This window comes from Neolamprologus multifasciatus, chromosome 13, assembly GCF_963576455.1.
Source record: "Neolamprologus multifasciatus chromosome 13, fNeoMul1.2, whole genome shotgun sequence".
Lineage (NCBI taxonomy): Eukaryota > Metazoa > Chordata > Actinopteri > Cichliformes > Cichlidae > Neolamprologus > Neolamprologus multifasciatus.
Genome location: NC_140451.1, coordinates 12,169,762 through 12,188,920, shown reverse-complemented (window position 1 = coordinate 12,188,920; position 19,159 = coordinate 12,169,762). Strand labels below are relative to the sequence as shown.

At 40.7% G+C, this 19,159-nt stretch overlaps 1 protein-coding gene across 2 annotated transcripts in view; it reads right to left on the bottom strand.

The window, feature by feature from the left end:
• The window catches only part of arid4b (AT-rich interaction domain 4B), a 35,433-nt gene extending 16,283 nt beyond the window's left edge, over window positions 1–19,150 (bottom strand). The window contains exons 1-5 of one of the 2 annotated variants that reach the window (XM_085182140.1): window positions 18,971–19,150; window positions 16,626–16,674; window positions 6,178–6,288; window positions 2,411–2,476; window positions 1,985–2,075 (exon numbers count right to left, since the gene is read on the bottom strand). In XM_085182140.1, the coding sequence (XP_085038266.1) occupies window positions 1,985–2,075; window positions 2,411–2,476; window positions 6,178–6,288; window positions 16,626–16,631 (274 nt within the window). In that variant the 5' untranslated portion in view covers window positions 16,632–16,674; window positions 18,971–19,150. The remainder of the gene's footprint in view (window positions 1–1,984; window positions 2,076–2,410; window positions 2,477–6,177; window positions 6,289–16,625; window positions 16,675–18,970) is intronic. The other variant, XM_085182141.1, reaches the window with a different exon arrangement.
• Window positions 19,151–19,159: the final 9 nt, after the last annotated feature.

The window sequence follows — 19,159 nt, the reverse complement described above, 5'->3', positions numbered from 1 at the left end:
TGCTAATAAGACACATTTGGTTTCTGGTATTTAGCCAAATACACCCACTGGCCACTTCATCATCTGTTAAAGAGCTCATTAATGCTAGTACATAATCAGGCAATAACATGACAGCAGCTCGACATGGTCAAGACAACCTGCCGTTCAAACTGAGCATCAGAACAAAAAGATGATTTAAGTGACTGGGATTTTCCCATATAACCATCTCCAAGGTTTACAGAGAACGATCTGAAAAAGAGAAAAGATCCCAGGAGGCACAGTTCTCTGGGGAAAAGTGTCTTGTTGATGTCAGAGGTCAGAGGAGAATGGTCAGACTGCTTCAAGCTGATAGTAAGGCAACCAAGGGACATCAAACCCTGAAGCAGATTTGCTACAGCAGCAGCAGACCACACCGGGTGTCACTCCTGCCAACTAAGAACAGGAAACTAAGCCTACAGTTCACACAGGGTCACCAACCAGTGTAAACAACATGAAAGCATGGGGAAATGGAGAATCACATCATGGATGTGCAGCTGACGCCATCATGTAAATATGGACCAAAATCTCTAAGCGATGTTTCCAAGAACTTGTTGAATTAAGGCAGTTCAGAAAGCAAAAGTAGGTCCAGCCCAGTATTTGTCCTGTGGTTTCTTAGAGTAGTGGTTTACACACTGGCCCAATGATCCCAGCAGGAGACTCAAATCCCACTGGGGATGCGTCAGGAAGGGCATAAGGTGTAAAATAAATAAATAGTTTTCAAATGAAATATGTGGAGCTACTTGCTGAGGTGAATAAGAGAGCAGCCAAAAGTATCAGCACAGTTAATCTTTCCATGCACTAGGGCTGCCACGATTAGTCGAATAGTCACGATTACGTCGACTATCAAAATCGTCGATGACTGATTTAATAGTGTAATAACGGACTGAAACAGAAGATGGCAGCACAGCATGTACAAGGATGCCAGCTGCCGTTAAACCCCGAAGAAGAAGAAGCTCTGTCCCAGAATTCATAGCGCAGCCCAGCTCAGTTTCCAACAATGGCGGCAGCTAGTTAGTTTTAATATTACTCTTATTATTCTTTCTGGGTCACAAAATAAACGTTTAACATATTTTCAGGCGAGAATGTAACTGTGTAAACTTCAAATATCTGCTCAGTTTATCAGGACACCACATACTTTCAAAAGCGCTCCGACGTTTTCGGAGACGTCTGTTACCCACTAGCTCGATAGCTAGCTGGGGGCAAGGCTCACTAGAGCCCGTGAGAACACCGGACTCCCAGCAAATTGTTTTCAAACCCACCGCCGTCTTTCGCTACTCAGGTTAAACATGATATAAGTCACTTTGATAACTTAAAAATGTTATTGTTTGGCCTTTTTTTTTGTATTTTATTTGTTCCTGAGTCGGTTTGGCTGAGATTAAAGTTATAGTTTTTACACAGCTGAATAAATGTCAAGCAGACAACTGATTATCAGAAGTGTGAGATGCTCAAGAATATACTCCGGTGTCCCGTTGTATTTTAGATAGCAAGGAGTTTATTAAACTTCACCGAAACAATCTGCAAATTTTATTAAAATTTAACAAACTATCATCTTGTCTTTATTTTTAGTTAGCACATACCTTAAACACTTAAAGCTGTAAGCTAATGATAGTTAAATAAGAGCAGATGCATGCTGGTGCAATAAGCTGTACTTTTTCCAGTGGATGCATGATCTGATTAGTCGACTAATCGCAAAAATAATCGGTGACTAGTCGACTATCAAAATAATCCTTTGTGGCAGCCCTACCATGCACACATTCAAAACTGCAGGGGCACCACTGGTTGATGTTCCCCTTATTTAATATGTTGACTAAAATTCTCAAAGTTGTAGCAACTTCGCAGTCCAAGAAACACAAATCAGCATGCAGGATTTTCTGTCAGTGCAAACATGTTTTTTTATGACGTAGCGGTAGAGTAAAGAAGAGTGTGAGAGGAAGGAGGCAAGGCAGACAGCTTGTTATTGACTTACCAACTGTATATATACTAGCATCGGTCAGCTTATTGATTGTGGCTTCTTGGTAAACTCCATCCTGATTCTTCACCTCCACAACAGCACCCACCTGTGGGACGGATACACCGCTGTTATTCTGCCAGTCAGTGCACTAATTATTATTATATTATGGTGATAAATCAAAATGATGTCTTTTCAGGTAATGAGAAGATGATACTGCTGCTACATAAACCCTCAATTTAGTGAAATTAAATCGCAAAGCTAATGCTTTGCTGCCACGTGTGCTTTTATGCAAAGGGAGGGTGAAGTGTAGCTTAGATACAAACAGGAGTGAAGCTAAAAAAAATAAATAAAATAAAATAAGGAGTCTTAAATTCAGACAGGAGGGATTCATGACTAATACTGAATAATAATAATAATAGGTCTCCATCTTTCCTGCCTTACCTTTAGAGGTCCTTTGATGTTTTCATCGTGAACCTCAGCTGTGGACAGATCTGTTTTAAAGGTCACCTGGGGAAGGTGGGAGGCAACAGTAGAGTAGAATCAGTAACAGCATAAACAAAACAATTACCTAAAGATCTGACCGGATCACACCAATCATCCTCCTTACACAGGCAGCAAGACTCTCCTAATACTGCAGGACTTTCACACAATGACTGAACCCTCAGTTGATGCCGAACAACTGACCATCCCCCGCTCTCTACATCTGCAATGTCCACCCCCTAAGTGAGCCACGGCAGATCATAATCTGATCACGCTGTGGTAATCTTGTATCTGCATGGCAACCTGGCATTACTGTGAGACAGAAAAGGCCACAAGGCAGGCACACACGCACTTAAGAGCCATATACTGCCACATCTTTTCCAGAGAGCATGTGCAAAAGTTTGAAAGCAGCCAGAAGTGCTGGATCTTATTAGCAGATGTGGGCAGATGGATCCAAATATCAACAGTATCGATACCAACACTAGTATTGGTATCAGATCGATATTAATGTGATAGCATCAATACTTGATAGTGATCTATTTAACAATGAATAGTTTTAAATGGATCACTTTTTCTGGAAATGGAAAAATGGATGAAATGCACACTGCTCTCCCCAATATAAGCTGCCTTTACAGTTTAGAAGTATCAGGATTGATATTGGCACTGGCAATACTGGCCCTGTGTTTACTTGGTATTGGATCAATACCAAAATTTGCAGAATTGCACAGCATTACTGTTTATTACCGCAAACCTCCTCCCTGCTTTGTACATCCAAATGCTCATGTGCTTCCTTCTGTTTCCGGAGGGAAATTAAAGTAATTTGTTGAGAGCATATGCACAAAAAAATTGTAACATAATTATAATGGAAAACTGGCATCACTTTTATTGACTGTGATTAAATTTAGAATAAGTTGCCGTACAGAGGAGAGAACGGGGGCTAAAAAAAAAAAAAAAAAAAAGAAAAAAAAGTTAAGCACCTCATCCCAGAAAACAAGCCTGCGGGTAACAAATTCAGACAATGCTTGAGTCAGTTTCAAATATAACAACAGCAGAAGCAGCAATCAAGGTCTCGCTGTGAATGCACAATCAAGACAATGAATGAAAGAAATGCATACTGTAAGATTGTCAGGTAATAAAATAGGGGGGGAAATAAAAAGCTTCCTCAGGTAGCATTTCATCAGTTATGGAGATAATAACATTCCCGACTGGGGGAATAAAGGAATCCCTTTCTTCTCTGAGGAAGGCAAGCGGCTCGACTCCCCCCAGACTTTAGGTAGGGTGACTCCCGCTGTCCGAGGCCTCGGCTTCAATAATGACAGAGCGCTCTGACGACTTCCTAACTGCGAGCCGTACACACGGCGCAGCCACTTAGGCTTGATAACAAATATTGGAATAAGATATGAAACCATATTTCTGATACAACAGAGCCTCGGCGCAGCAATTTTATGCTGTGAACAGATTTATGAGGAGCCAGTAGTCCTTCATGCTCCGTTTTCTCCCAGCAGGAAACAAGAGCTGCGAGAAGTGACTGCTTTATTCAAGCAAAGGTGGATTCTGTGGCCATAAACAGCTAAAAGGATGTGACACAGTGATAAAGCCCTCCACTGTTCTGATTTTTATATGTTGTTTATTTCAACATTATTTTATTATTTATGCTGAAAAAGATACGTTTCGAGAGTACACACCTTCACCATTTGTGCCTTTATAAATCTGCTTTTCTTCACCTCACATATTCGCATCTATTTAATCGACTTTCCCTCCATTACAACTGCCTCGAAGTATCGCTTCGTGCCACACAGCAGGAGCACAGATTAACAGGACAATGACATCAATATTTACCTCCAAAAGTCAAACACCTGGCTGTTTAAATAAGGAAAACCCACATAAATATTTAATCTACAGTAACCTAATCTGAAGCCTAGAAATAGTGTCATTTAAAAAGAGGGGGAATAAATAGATTAAAGAGCAATGGTGAAGCTTTCTGGTGCCTTTTTTGCTAAAGCGACATAACCACAAGGATAAAACTGCAGACTTTGTGAGGCACCTCAAATGCACAGAAGTGGAATTTTAATCAGTTTTAGGAAGGTTAGGTTACATCATGAGTGGCATTCACACGACTGAGTTAGTCAGCACTTGTTTGAGCGTGACATTTCTGAAACAGCACCATCCTAAAGAGGAGTGGGCTTTCTCTCAGTGTGGTCTGCAAGTGCTCAAAGAACCGGGAAATGTGTTTAAGAGAAGGAGCTGGTGTTCATCTGTTCTCCACGAGTACTTCGAAGCTGTTAGTACATGCAGCTTCATCCATTTACTCTTTAAATGAGTCAGAAGAACCTCACAACGAGATTTCACAATTGCTTCATTTGAGACACTCTTTTGTTTGCATGCATATAAAAATACTACAAAGACTTTTATATATATATATATATATATATATATATATATATATATATATATATATATATATATATATATATATATACTCAACATTAGTCCTAACTGAACGCATGTGCTTCGCTTCTGCAGTGATTGATACTAACATGGTGTTAATCGGTGTCTTACGTGTTTTCTAGCGCAGCTCAATCTTAACCACGTGTTTGTTTTTTTCCTCCACTAAGCCTTAAAAATCACTCAAAAGACACCGGCGCTGTACGCTGCAAACATCGACTTTGATAAACAAGCAGACAGAGATTAATGAACCAAAGAGCTACGAAGAAATTCATTACAGCGGAATATTCAGACTCGCAACAACCACGGAATAATTGCCATGTTTCAACATTTGTGTAACCGAGCTCCACATTCACATCGCAGCTACCCAGGAAAAAACAACAAACCCTACTCTCATCTAATTAGTATGGTAATTAATTTATGAGCTGAGACTGTCCTATTAGATTCATTTCGGCCGGCATCATTTAAACTAAGAACATTGCATGGTCTACTTTGTCATGGTGTTTGTCCCCCGTCTATGAGACAAAAAAAGGACGTTATTTGATGAGTTCAGCTGGTGTGCTGGAATAGCAAAGCATCTCTGCTCTTTTGTCTCTACGGGGGGAACTACAGTGCACTGACACAGTGAAAAAGCCAGCATCCAGTCTTTGTTCCTCCCACACACAGCAGAATGAGAGACAAGCGATCTGTCTCTATTGTATTATCCAGATGCTCCAGCCCCACTGGGAAATGAGATACCGTATTACGTGTATCATGCAAAACCTTCATCAGGAGGGCTGAAAACCAATGGGGAGGCGGCGATCGCTCCCGTGGCCGTGACAAAGCAGGGAAGCTCCGGGTGAGAGGTGCGCTCGAGGATGCAACGGGTACTGGGTGATCTCGCATCTGCCGCAGCTGGGCTCCTGATCGGCCTCTGACTGACGGCGTAAACCAGGTGGCGGGCCTTCAGCGTGTGAGCAGCACAGCTGGATTTCTGGCAGCACTGGAAATAAGAAACTAATCCTGGTTTGACTGTGGCAGACTCTATTATCTAATAGAAGGATCTTTATCCAATTATCCCAGGCTAACCCGGGCTCTGAAGGAACGTTTTGGATAATGTGTCTGTGTCCAAACCAACGGCTCTGGATGCACAATAAAGCAGTGCTGTGTGATCTTGATTGTAGCCGCTTCACACAAAGACAAGAGCACCCCCCCCCGGCCCGGCTGCTATCCACTTCATACACAACACAGACAGATAATTAAATATTAATGTTGGATCATAAGCACTTTGAAATATGACTTACCTTGGCCTTGACTAGCCTCTTGGCAGTCTTAATCTTGGCTTCGCAGAAAGCCCCTCGGTACTTGGCGCTCACATCCGTCCCTACTGTCAGGTAGGGGGGCTCCTCCAGAGTCTGAAGAAATAAAAAAATGACACAGAGTTCAAACCCTTTTTAATACAATACAACTTAATGACACAGGTGTATTCACAAAGCTAAAGCATGAGGACGCACACATACAGGCATAACAGAGTCCAGGGCAACGACGCAAAAAACCCACCCGGCTCAGTGATTCATCCATGGAATACACATACCATCTGCTCTGGGTTTTGGAAAACAAGCCTCTGAGGGAGCAAACAAAAAGGCCACTTCACTACAGCTTTGATGACTACAAAGAAGAAGCTATCCGAAACACATAGCACCATCTTGTGTCATCAATGGTTCAACACCCCCCTCCCCAGCTTCCTCCAAGAACAGATTTGCAGAGGGTAGAGTACACAGAGAAAGCAGACCTTCTGTCTATAGATGGGGGCAGATGATGTTTGTGCTTCATACAGTGTGAAGATGAATTTACTGAGGTTGTTTCACTTAGACTGGAGGAAAAAAGCCCAGCCTAACAGCGGTATATTTAGACATCTTTCTAGAATAAGAACCAAAGTGGGCCACACTTCCTGCTACTCCTGAAAGCAAGGAAAGCAGCTCAAACACATGTAGCACTTCTGCAGTACACTGAAAAAGAAGAAGACCTCTCATCTTGTCTGAATGAAATCAGTGAATGAGCGCCAGATGGAATGGAGATGCTCAAAAAGTAACAAGAACAATCAATTTCAAATGAAGTTATTCACAGCAGGAAGTTGGTTCTGCTCATTACTCATTACCATATAAAACCATTTTCCCTTGCAAATTGTACCTGTTCAATTTCACACGACAAGATGATAACTTGTAAGACTTGGTGAGATGCACACCTCTCCTTTTTTTTTTCTTCCTTTTATTGCGACATTTTCATTTTCTACGCTTTAAGAGATTCAAACCACATAATTTGTGGGGGCTGTTCATAACAGTTGTTCATTGTTCCCACGAGGAGAGCAAAGAGTGCACAGGTTGTCATTCAAGCTAAAAACTACACCGGCGGTTAGCTGTACTTGAAGCAGTGAAGAGGAACTAATTGCTAACGCCAGCTGCATGCAGTCCACCATGGCACATACTTGTGTCATGACCGAACCACTTTTTCAGGCCTGATATGCTCAAAAGTCCTAATCCTGTCAGGATGCTTGGTAATTTGTGAGCTTTACAAATCTCAATCCTAATTAGAACCTTAGCTTATTGCAACCTATCGAGCTCAGAAGTGCCTAAAATGACCTGCTTCCATGGAGTGACATGGAAATGGGGAAAAAAACTAAACTCAGAGGACTTCTGCATTGATGGAGTGCACAGAAGAAGCGAGCACAGCGGCTTTGGGAGAAGCAGCTGCTACTTCAACGTTCTGCAGGTGCACCGCGCCTTGTGCTGTTGGCTGCATCTCGCCTTTGAAACGTGTGTGATTTGTTTAAGCAAAAACAAGTGACAGACTGACAACTTCCTGCTACCATATCACACAAACTAGGCAGAACAGTGAAGACATTATAAACACAGAAAACACTCATACTGCTCTAACTATCAGTAATTAGTGGTCAAACATGTAACTGCCTGCACTTTAATGGGTTTTTATTGCTATTAGATGTAGGTCTGCATTAGAATTGCCTGTAGAGCTGTCTTCAGGACATGGTGTTAATTAGTTTGTGCCGTAAAGTTAAAATCCTCCTTCTTCTTCTTTCGGATGCTGCCTTTAGGGGTCGTCACAGCGGATCATCTGCCCCCATCCCACACTAACCCTCTGCATGTCCTCATTCACTACATCTACTACATCTTTTTCTCATGCCTGGGAGCTCCATCTTCCACATCTTTTGTCCAAAATATCCACTATCCTCCTCTGCACATTTCCAAAGCATCTCAACCTTGCCTGCCTAACTTTGTCTTCAAACCACTCAAACTGAGTTAAACACTGAAAAGATTATTTTCACTTCAGTATACAAATGGTTGGATATATGGCCCCCAAAATCCCTCCAGAATTCTCCAACCCAATCTACCATGAGGGGGTAGAAACAGTATATGTGAGCGGTGTCAAACATGCAGCCCGCAGGCCAGTGTGGGCCTGCCACAGGGTCTAATCTTGCCCACTTGTAGTGTAAAATTTACAGTCATAGCTTTAATATCTTAACTTTACTACACAGGCTTCCATTACAAATTATTTCTTGATTTCAGCCTGACAGATATGATTTTTTTAAAATCCAATACCGATATTTGGAGATTTAAAAATCTGATATTCCAAGTGGATTACATTTTTTTATTTTTCCTTTCAGAAACACAAAACATTAAACAAATTTCCCCGTTTATACTCTAGATTGTCGTGTCTGTGGCGTTCAAACCCCATATGCTGCCTACAGGAAATCTGCAGGCTGCCCTCTAGTGGACAAACTATGCAACATCAGTACTTGTAACATCGTAGAGTGTTTCTTCAGTCTCTTTAGAAAAAAAAAAATTACCAACCGCTATAAATGCAGAACAATCAACAAATAGCTAAATAATAAAGCTGATAATATTGGCCTGCCGATAAATCGGTCCTAATAAGACGTGTTGTTGAAACCGCACTTATTCTAATTCTGAATGTTTACATCTTTACTTGAAAAGAAAGACAGGTTATTATACAATCGTTTCACTCTTGCAGCTCATTTTAGCCATATGTGGCCTATTAGCTAAAGCGAGTCTGCCATCCCTTGTATGCCGTATATAAATGGTATGCTAATATGTAACAACAGAAGGTGATATTTCAAATAATCATCAGAAATAATCACTCTCCTGGAAACTTTACAAAAATAACTGAAGCTTGCAGCTTAGCAAATTTGCATCTTTTATGTGAAATGCTGGTAAGCTTTTTATAGTCAAACCAGAACAGGCGGCCTCGTCTCCACACTCTCTGGGATTCTGACAGATGGGATTCGGGGGCAGAGTCCAGCGCCCTCCAGCCTCTCTACCTCTTCGATAAACACCTCATAAGTCTGTAGCAGTCTGGCCTGAGCACCAGCGGCCCTAGCCAACTATGGGTTTACATGACGCAGCAGCCATTTCCACTGTCTCACCAACTCTCTTGTCAGTCACGGCTGTGCCACAAAGCTGTACCACTACAGTCTTCAGACCAGTGTTCAGCCTCCTCTTTCATACTATTACAGGTCTCCTTTTGTCCTCTACGCACTAACCCATTTCCTTTCTTCTTCTTCTTCTTTTTTTTTTTTTAAAAAAAGGAGAAGTCATACTAGGGGACTCAGAAAGGGCAGTTTGGGTTATCTCAACAGCTGCGCTAGCCAAATATGCACAACCTAACCAGACAGGGGTAACAACACACTACTGAGGCCTGAATTACATTTGTCATGCTCACATTCCAACACAAACAGAGGAGAGTTTGTTGTTTCCACCGATAATGCCCTGCCGCCCTGCACTGAACCACAACTATGAAAAGAAAACTCCATTCCTCGGATTAGATTGCTATTTGGCCTACAGCTGTCTGGAGAAAAAACACTGACTACTTTTATTTATTTTATTTTCATTGCTTCTGCCAGTGCTGAATGATCTTGTGTTGTTTCCCCCGCTCAGAAGATCAACCAGTCAAGATGACTAAACTCAAAGAGGTGGAATTCCTATGCCTTTGGGATGTGAAACATCCTCTCGCCAACTCGTAACAACATCATGGACCTAATGAGAGCGGCTCTTTCCCAAGATTCTGTCATAAAAAAGGGACAAAAAAAATGACTGAACAGTATTTATGATAAGCCTTAAGCGCCACTTCAGCCACTACATGCAGAAAGTCAGCATGATGATAGCAGCAGCACTACAATCAAGACCAGCTCTCTGGCTATTCACCTAGCGCTACTGATGTGGAAAATACTCTCCAGGCACATGTGCTTGATTAAACACATACAAATGTGAGTTGGCATGGGGTGACAAAACGCACCTGCGGCTACCTTTCATAGAAATACGCACCAACTCCTCCAAAAGCTGCACTCTGGCTTCGAGAGGGAAAATAATGATGTCCAAGTTGTAATTATTAGTATGCTCTACTTGGCTATCAGTCAAACATGCACACCCAGGATAATAGCCTTATGTGTAATCATGCCTTAAAAGCTTTTTTTCCCTCCACAATGAGCCATCTAAAAGAAATACCAGAGGTGAAGGTGCACCACTGTTATTGGTCATAAAGTACTTCTGTCTCGGATAGAGTACGAGTGCTTCACTGATTACTGATCATCCAAAAACCTATTCGACGTTTAAGCTGTTCTGGTCGGAAAACAAAAGATATCGGTACATTAAGACAGAGCTTTGAAATCAACGCCGCTTTAACCAAAAATAAAGCAGACTGGAGTGACACTGACAGCAGCAGAATGAGATCAGTTTCTGCTCAATAAAGACTCGGGTCATGAAAAATTTAACAGCCGGCTGCATGGTTGAAAATAAGCTGCTGCTTATGGCGCATTTCTTAGACAGCCTTAGTGACTATAGCATTTTCGTTCTACAACTCAGTAAAAATAAAATAAAATAAAAATCCTGGCAGCTATCAAAAGGTTAAAGCTCCAGTACTGATGGTATGGTGGGGAGGTAATGCATACATAGGGCCTCACTTTATAGGGACACTGGTAAGTCTCCAGGGATTTCTTAAAAGCCCACAGACTCTGGACACACGCAGTCTTCTGTATATCATTCTCTACCATTAAAGCCAGTCCAGCCATCCCATTCAAGAATATGCTTCCACTTTCTGTCATATTCTCAAGTTCATTTATGCTGAATTTAAAAAAGTTAGCAACAATGATGTGCTTAGAGAAAAACTTTGTAATCTAGCTGTATTCTACATGCTGTCATAGATTTCTACAGCCCATGATTGCTTGCATTTCCAGAAAATGTACATCAGGGCAACTAATGAACTTTTTTAAAAAAGAAAACCAACTCCAAGTTTGATTCTTCTCATGGAAAAGCAACCCAGAGATACGGAAAGGTGGGTCAGTGTAGCACTATACCAACCACACTGCATACTGTGCAGCACAGACTGAACAGCAGACCTGTGTAGCTACGTTTAGTTCATCATTGCAGACACTGCAGCAGATGAAAAAGAGGAAGAGGACCCAGGAAGTTTCCTTTCCACTTCCAACATGGAGAGCGTAAGGTAGTCTATAACAGCAGAAGCATGGTTAATCTTGCTCTCACAAAGCCATGAATGACTTATTTGTTTAAAAAAAATAATGCCCAAATACTGCCAAGTTATCTAGTATTTAGTTTAATAAGATATTATTCATCTACCAAGGGTGCACCAATGCCTCCGTGTCATTTATTCTTCTTGACCACAAATTCAGTCACACAAATTCAAAATACAACAAGACACATCGCATGACAGATTATTTCTGCACCAAAAAAATACTTTTTCAAAAAAAAAAAAAAAAAAAATCACCAACTGTGAAATTCTGGGCTGATATTAATGTTTAAAAAAAGCAATTTGGCCAAAAGATGATACCAGTGTTTTTGTTATGTAATTCCCTTGTGTGCCAAGACAACAGAGAAATTAAAAAAAAAAAATTACAAAAACAAATTTGACAAATAACAATGCTTTTTAAAGTCTTTCAGCTCTTTGTCTCACTGTCTTTGAACATTTAGCTAGCCACAAATTGCAACAAAAGAAATAAAGATGATGACAAAAAAAGTTGCAAATAAAACACTACTACACACAGATATTTGCAATTATTTGAGCTGATTCAACTTGCAGGCAAATATATATGAGTGATTAACTTATAATTGACGATGCAATATATTGTATTATCTTATTATGTGTAATCTAATTAAAAAAGATATACGAGTTAAATTTACATTTTTAATGCTACTTTAACTTAAGGAGCATTCTCCTGAACAATCATTGACATACAGGACACTTTCCTGACATGACTTCATTTCCAAAAGTCACATGATTTGTCTCTTGTCTTTCCTGTAGCTAACAAGGCCTTCTCCTCATCATCGCCACCTTTAGGTCAAAGCATCGGTGCTTTTGTCATTTTAATACGTTTTTATTCCCTTTTAGGGTTGACCTGCAACTGTTAACTTAGCTAATGTAACAGCCTACTGTTACCAGTAACCATTCTAAACACATATAAAAATAACAGGTTGTTTTTTAAGGCATGCAGCTACACTGTGTGGTTGAGAGAACAGAAGAGCAGATACTGTCTGATGAAAATCTCACAGTGATGCGACTAAAAATCATTTAGGTCCCATCCAAAAAGAATTTAAGACAATTCATACCATTTTTAAAAGGTCTTGAAAAATATAATAGAGTGTATTGTCAATCAAACAGTTTATAGATGCCCACACTGTCCTCTAAGAAGAAGAGCTCTAATTAGGCACTTTAAGTGAAAACACCTGTGCCGGCTGTGCGTGGGCGACACTTTAAGACTTCAAATCCACAACAAATTCAAACTATGAAACAGTAATACTGATTAACCTGGCAAAGATATTGTGAATACTTTCGAATTTACTTACATACTTTTATATATTTAAAACATGACTTATGTAGAGCTGTTCTCATTGAAATACAGTATCAGAATATTAAAAACCACTGTTAATTAGCCAAACTCTGATGATGTGAACCTAGATCAGATTTAAAATTGAAACGACAGGAAGCTGCTTGCTGTTCAGATCTCAGAGTCTCTTTCTTTTTTCCACTTCACACCATCACAGAAACTCACACACTTTGTATTTGTGAGATATAAAAAATTAATAAATAAAGAAACTGTTGCCATTTCCCAGAGTACTGTGAATCAATACTGCGCATGTGTGAAATGTAAAATGACACACATGCTAGTTTGAATGTGGTTTGATTTATTTTAGGTTTATTTTATTTTAGGCTGTATAGGATGAAACACAAATGTCTCAGTCTATTAAGATTACTGGATTACATCTAAATCTAAAATCTATTATATTTATCCAAGAGAATTACAATGCTTTAATGATTGTAGCATCTCTGAAATATTATAAACAATAGTTTTACACCCATTATACTGTACTGTGGTGCTCACAGGCCAAACAAAGGAACATGCAAGAGGCACGCAGGAAAGAATTAAGCTCCCTCCCAGCCTAGCTCACACGTACAATAATCCTGCTGTGAATCACCTCTTTGTCCAAACCAGAGTCGCCACAATTCCAGTGACTGGTGCTTCAGCAGGAGTTGCCTTGGCAATGCCATGGCAGCTCTGAACTAGAAAAAAAATTGCAATCTTAATACTTTTTGTTTACTCACTCACTCCCCCACATTTAGGGCATTCACCATATTCACGCTTCCTGTGCGATCAGCAGCAGTTTAATCTACTTGGAGAATTTCAGTGCTTCTGAATTTAGTTTTTTTTTTTTTAATATTTTAAAAAAAAATTAAATAAGTCTTTATCAGACACCCTTTTTCTAATAAAGCATATGGACAGAACCCTGATGATAAAACACTGATCAACAAGTACAATTCAACATCAGATTAACAGACTGGAAAACTTCTTCTCGACTAAAACTGTACAGTTTACAGCTCTATGGGTAAACTTATCTACATACTAGCAAAAGTATTCCTAACAAAGTATTAACTGAAAATCTCTCAGCAATGTTGAATGAAAGGTACACCGAAACTGAGTTACAAATCAAGCTAAGTGAGTGTAAATGTAAAAAAAGTATAATCAGTATAATTGGTTACATTCACAGCTACTTGCGCTATTATTTTTTAAGTGTCGCTACCGAGACCAGGACCCAAGTGAAGTAATATAAACAGTTGAGTGAATGTCACTTAAAGATACAACGCTGAAATTTAAGTACAGCTAAAAATCATGAATGAACAGGCTGACTTTACTTTTACTTTATGCATTTTTTAAACATAAAAATGTAAGTACTGTATTTTTACAAAGAATGATTATATTGTTTGTATCCAGATCTACGTAATACTAACCAAAAGTGAACCATAGCTTTTAAATGTGATCATGAGGTGTACTTTTGCCTGTTCAAAGCACATTGGACAGCCTACTGTACCTGACCTCCTGAGTCCATCTTCTCAAATGCAAAAATAGGAACCAAATGACTGCACTGCATACAGCTTACGGCCACAGAAATAACTAATTTCACTGTAACAGCAAAGTCTGCATACTCACTACTTTGACACAACAGAGCAACTCTGGACTAGAACTGCAGTTCAAGTTTATAAATGGCAGATTTAAAAGGGGATGGTCAAACTTAAAAGCCGAGCTCTCCTGATATTCCTAGAGTGTAACTCAAAAACATCTTTCATCAGACCTCCCCTGCCTCATTCTTACACACCCAGCACCTCCAGTTTGCAAGCCATGCTTTTTTTTTATTATTGATTTTCCAGTTTTATGACCATGTAATAAAAACACTGACAAAGTTGTTTTGAAAAATATGGAAAACTTCCTCTTTATAAGAGCAAACTGTGATGAAAATAAAGTCGGAAAAGTACTTTTCCTGTAGTGTTGTTTTATAGTTTTGTTTTATAGAATATATAGAAAATCAACGTTTTCACTGTTGTGTGAGTTTAAGCTTTACACATTTACACTCACACACAATCAAACCCTTTTGTTGTTATTAACAAAAGCGACAAATGTCCTTAATATTACTGACTGTGGTTGAATTTAGAGTGGTCCGCTGGTATTGATACTACTACATAAAAGCAGAAGCTTAATGTATTCCACTTCTTTTATAACACATTTATTAAGGATTTAAACAAACATCCAACACTTCCAACTTCTTATAATGGGCCTAATGTTTACAGCATTTCATCTTACACACTGTATAACAGCAGTGTGTGTGTGTGTGTGTGTGTGCACGCAGCTGGTGAAGAAAGCCTGCAGACCATGAGCCTAAGTGACATATAACGCTAAGTGAACATAATGAAAAGTTGTCCTACTTACAGAGCAATTTACAGTTTAGGCATTGAGCAGATGCTCATACACACAGCGGTAAAATGAGTGAGCACTCCTCTAGCATCAATAGAGCCACACAAACTCAGAGCGCTGTGAAAACAACAAATGCTACAACATTAAACAGAAAATGTCAGTGTGGGAACATCACTGCTTTCAGCTGACGTGTGGATGTGAACATTTAAACATAATAATCATCTACTAGAGGCCTACTGCAACCCAAGTGGAAACAACAATAACTGCAAAATGGTCACGGTTACTAATAGCACCATGTTTCATGAGTTTTTATATGTTTAGCTTTATTCAAAGAGACGTCGGGGAAATTAAGCAGCAAAAGGCCAGCCTAACATGCGAGTCAGGTGGTATCTGCTAAAGCCACGTTTTTCCTCAGTGTGCATCTCGGCTTATTGAAGTGCATTTCCAGTATTGGCAATCAAAACTCCTCTTGCCACACAAATAGGTCATTATATAATCGCAGACCACCCAGTAGCTTAAGTTAGCGTTACCACGAGGACAACCAACAGAAAGAGTTTGGATGTAGACAAACATATCAATGTGGCATCTATCTTTGTATCCCCCTGCTCTTTCTGCTTGCACTTTAATAACTGGATAATTTGGCTGAAGGTGACATGTTTATTAGTGGGTGGCGGTTTAGTCTGATTAACCACAATAAGCATAACAAAGTAGCTAATCATTACCAGAGCTGCTTGTAATATGGCCACTATCAACTCTCCGATCACAAAGCCTGGCAACTTCTTGTTCTACTTGGTTTATGTTCCTCACACATCACTATTACCTTACATGAGTCAGGAAACACAAACAAACACAAAAACCTCTTGTGCGTTATACTAATTGCGCTGCAGGTTACGAGGCAGCATAATGACTCACGTGGCAACAAATGATAAGTTAAGACACTGCCTGCAGTCATAACTGCAGCTATAACATGAGAATAAATAGCTCAAATCACTGAGAGAGACAGCTGTGTCTTTTTCAGGCTAAATAAGGCTGAAGAAAACAATGTCATGACCAAGTTTTTCTTAAATCTCATCATGAAGTTCACAAGCCACACCTTTGGTATAAATTTAGAGCCACATACACATACATCACTTCACATCCACGCCCTCTCGTCTTATAATTCAATGCCAACACATAACAAAGCACAACATTAGTATTACAATTCTCAATTTGCATTTGCAAAGCAAGCTGAAGACACTAGAAACTCAACATCGGGGACATCAAACAATTGTATTAGTCTGGCCTTTATCCAGGACAGTGTGTTTACATTTACATTTAATAGGAAGATCCAACAGATTAATTCCTCTGGTTAAGTCGTGTTTACATAAGAGCTGAATGAAACTGAGCTGCAGAAGTAGTAGAGCTAATGGGAGCTTCCCCGTGCTGCTGAGCACATGCAAGATAAAAAAAAAAAATGAATGAACATACCTTCATCTCTCTATGAGTCCTCTAGGTGACCAGTTTAACGGATCCCAAGCTGGAAAAACAAAAAGGTAGGAGAAGCTGTTAGAAATTTCAGAGAGTGCCAACTTATGTCTGCCACAACAAGACACGATTATGTTATGATGACATCACTTCTTCTGCTACACTGCTGGATGCAATGAAGAAAAAGCTGGGCGGTAGATGCTCACTTTAAAAGGCTTGGGGAAAAAACATCGACGACAGCACACGAGACATCTTTCTTTTCTTTACATCCTGCAACACATCTGCTCGAGAAAGAGACAGACAAGGGTGTGTGTATGTGTGTGTATGGGAGCTTTCCAGCCCAATAATATGTGTTGCAAAGTACACCGTGGCAGGCTGATCGCTCATTCGCAGAGCCTTTAAAGCCGTTTATGTAATGCCCAGCGCACACTGTTGTAAGTCAGTCAGTCAGCGCTAGTCAGCCAGACTTGGCTTGTGACTAAGAACGGCGAGCACAAACAAAGTAACTAGTCGCTACTTGAAGCAAAGGCTTCCTCTGTGTGTGTGTCTGTTTGTGTGCACAGATGGATAACATTGTAGCTGTTTAATGGAGTGATGGACAGTGTTAACAGCCGCACGGCGCTCGTTTCTCCGAGTACACGGCAGCGTGGTGTGCCTGCTGTCTGCACTGCACTGACTATACCAACGCTACAGCAGAGGATGACGCCATTTCTGTAGCTGACAGTAAGCTAGAAAAGGAGAACAGTTGAGCAGGCAAACACTGGGAAAATACAGGGAACCGCGGTCGCAATTCACCTGCCCGTGTCACGGCCATTTCTCTCATCGGAGACTGGGATAACGCTGTGTTTTTTGTTACAGGAAAACTGCACCGAGACCATCCATTTTCGTTTTCGCTTCTCTCTCTCCCTCGGTGTCGGTGCACTGCTCTCTGCGGAGAGTGCGCTCGACAGCAATAAATAAATAAAATATATATAAATGTAGAGCGAGGGAGCGAGATAATAACACAGTAGCTAGACCCCAAAAACCTTTACAGATATGTCATATCACCGCCCTGGTAGTACAAAACACGTCAAGTTGAGCCCCCCCGAAAAAAGAAAAAAAGTGAAGCTCGGCCGTGCAGACCGATTGGAAGTCACTTTCTGAACGGAATGCTCTACTGTGGCATTTCGCTGAACGTTCACGGAGCAGCGATGAGTGGAGATTTGCTCCTGACAAAGAAACAAGTCGACGAAACGGTTCGCAACAAGGTCAAGCTCGAAGAAGACTTGCAACGCAGCAACATCGCGTTAATCCCCCCCACAATCACCACCACCAACACACAATTTTATTGTTGTAACACAATCCAAGGTCGCAGTCCTCCTTTGGTTTAGTTCACAGAGGATACAATGTCATCCGCCCCAGACAATTTGCTAGACCGAGCCGATGCGAGTGAGTGGACCGACCACCACCACTAGCACCATTCCCAACAACGTTAACACACTCGTACAAGCTTCGAGACTCGGTAGTCTTTTCTCCTGTCCTAAAAGCTGCTACAGTTATTAACTAGAGCGTCGAGCTCATTTAAACCTCTCCACTAGTGATTTACGTCCAAGCAGTTTGTTACTTAACATACGTAACATAATAATAATCACAAAAAATACTAGTCAAGCACCCACAACACCGAGAATAACAAGTCATCACTAGCAGTAGGTGGGGAAATATGGATAACCTTTGAGCTGATTTTTATCCCCACAACTGATCAAATGGGCGAGTTCCTTGATACACGGTAGCTCAAACCTACATTGGACAAGTCAGTCGTGAGGAGCCAGACGTTACTGGTGGCACAAAAGGAAAGCCTGACAATGCATTTTACCTCCGTTTAACTACATCGTCCGCCCGCTGCTCGACAGATCTCGTCACGCTAATAAGAACTCACCGATTGTTTCGGGTAATATCACTTTTTTTCTTTAAATGGCTATTCGCGAGCACCGTGGCAGGCGCTACTCGACGACAGCCTCCCCGAGGATTCCTCCGCTCAACAACACAACACTCCGGAGCCTGTCCAGCACACTTGAAACTATTCAGCCACGGAGTAGCATAACCTTTCACTGCGCTCATCCGCCTAATTTGGCTGGCTACGGCTTAACTTTGTTATCGAACTGAAGTTTTTTTCCTTTTCTTTTTTTAATCTGCAGGTTTCTACTGCCCTGTCGCCAAATTCATTCATTCCTCTAAACCACCCTCCCTAAACACAACACAGCATTAGTTAACAAGTTAGCTAACGTCAAGGTTGGCTTGATAGCAGCAGGGAAGCAAGCTAGTAAAATGTTCTAAATAGCGACGGCTCTGCCGAACAAAAGCAGGCTTACCTATGCTGTCAAGTTGAAAAACACCTCTGGTTTTCGACGAAAGTGGATTAGTAATCCATAGGAACATTTATGAGAAAAATACGACAGATTTAAACGTCGTCCGTTGGCCACCGATTGATGTTGGATGCGGATGGGTAAAAGTCGTTTTCGCAGAGCTGCTGTTTGCCTTGTTGAGTAGCTCCTCTAGCC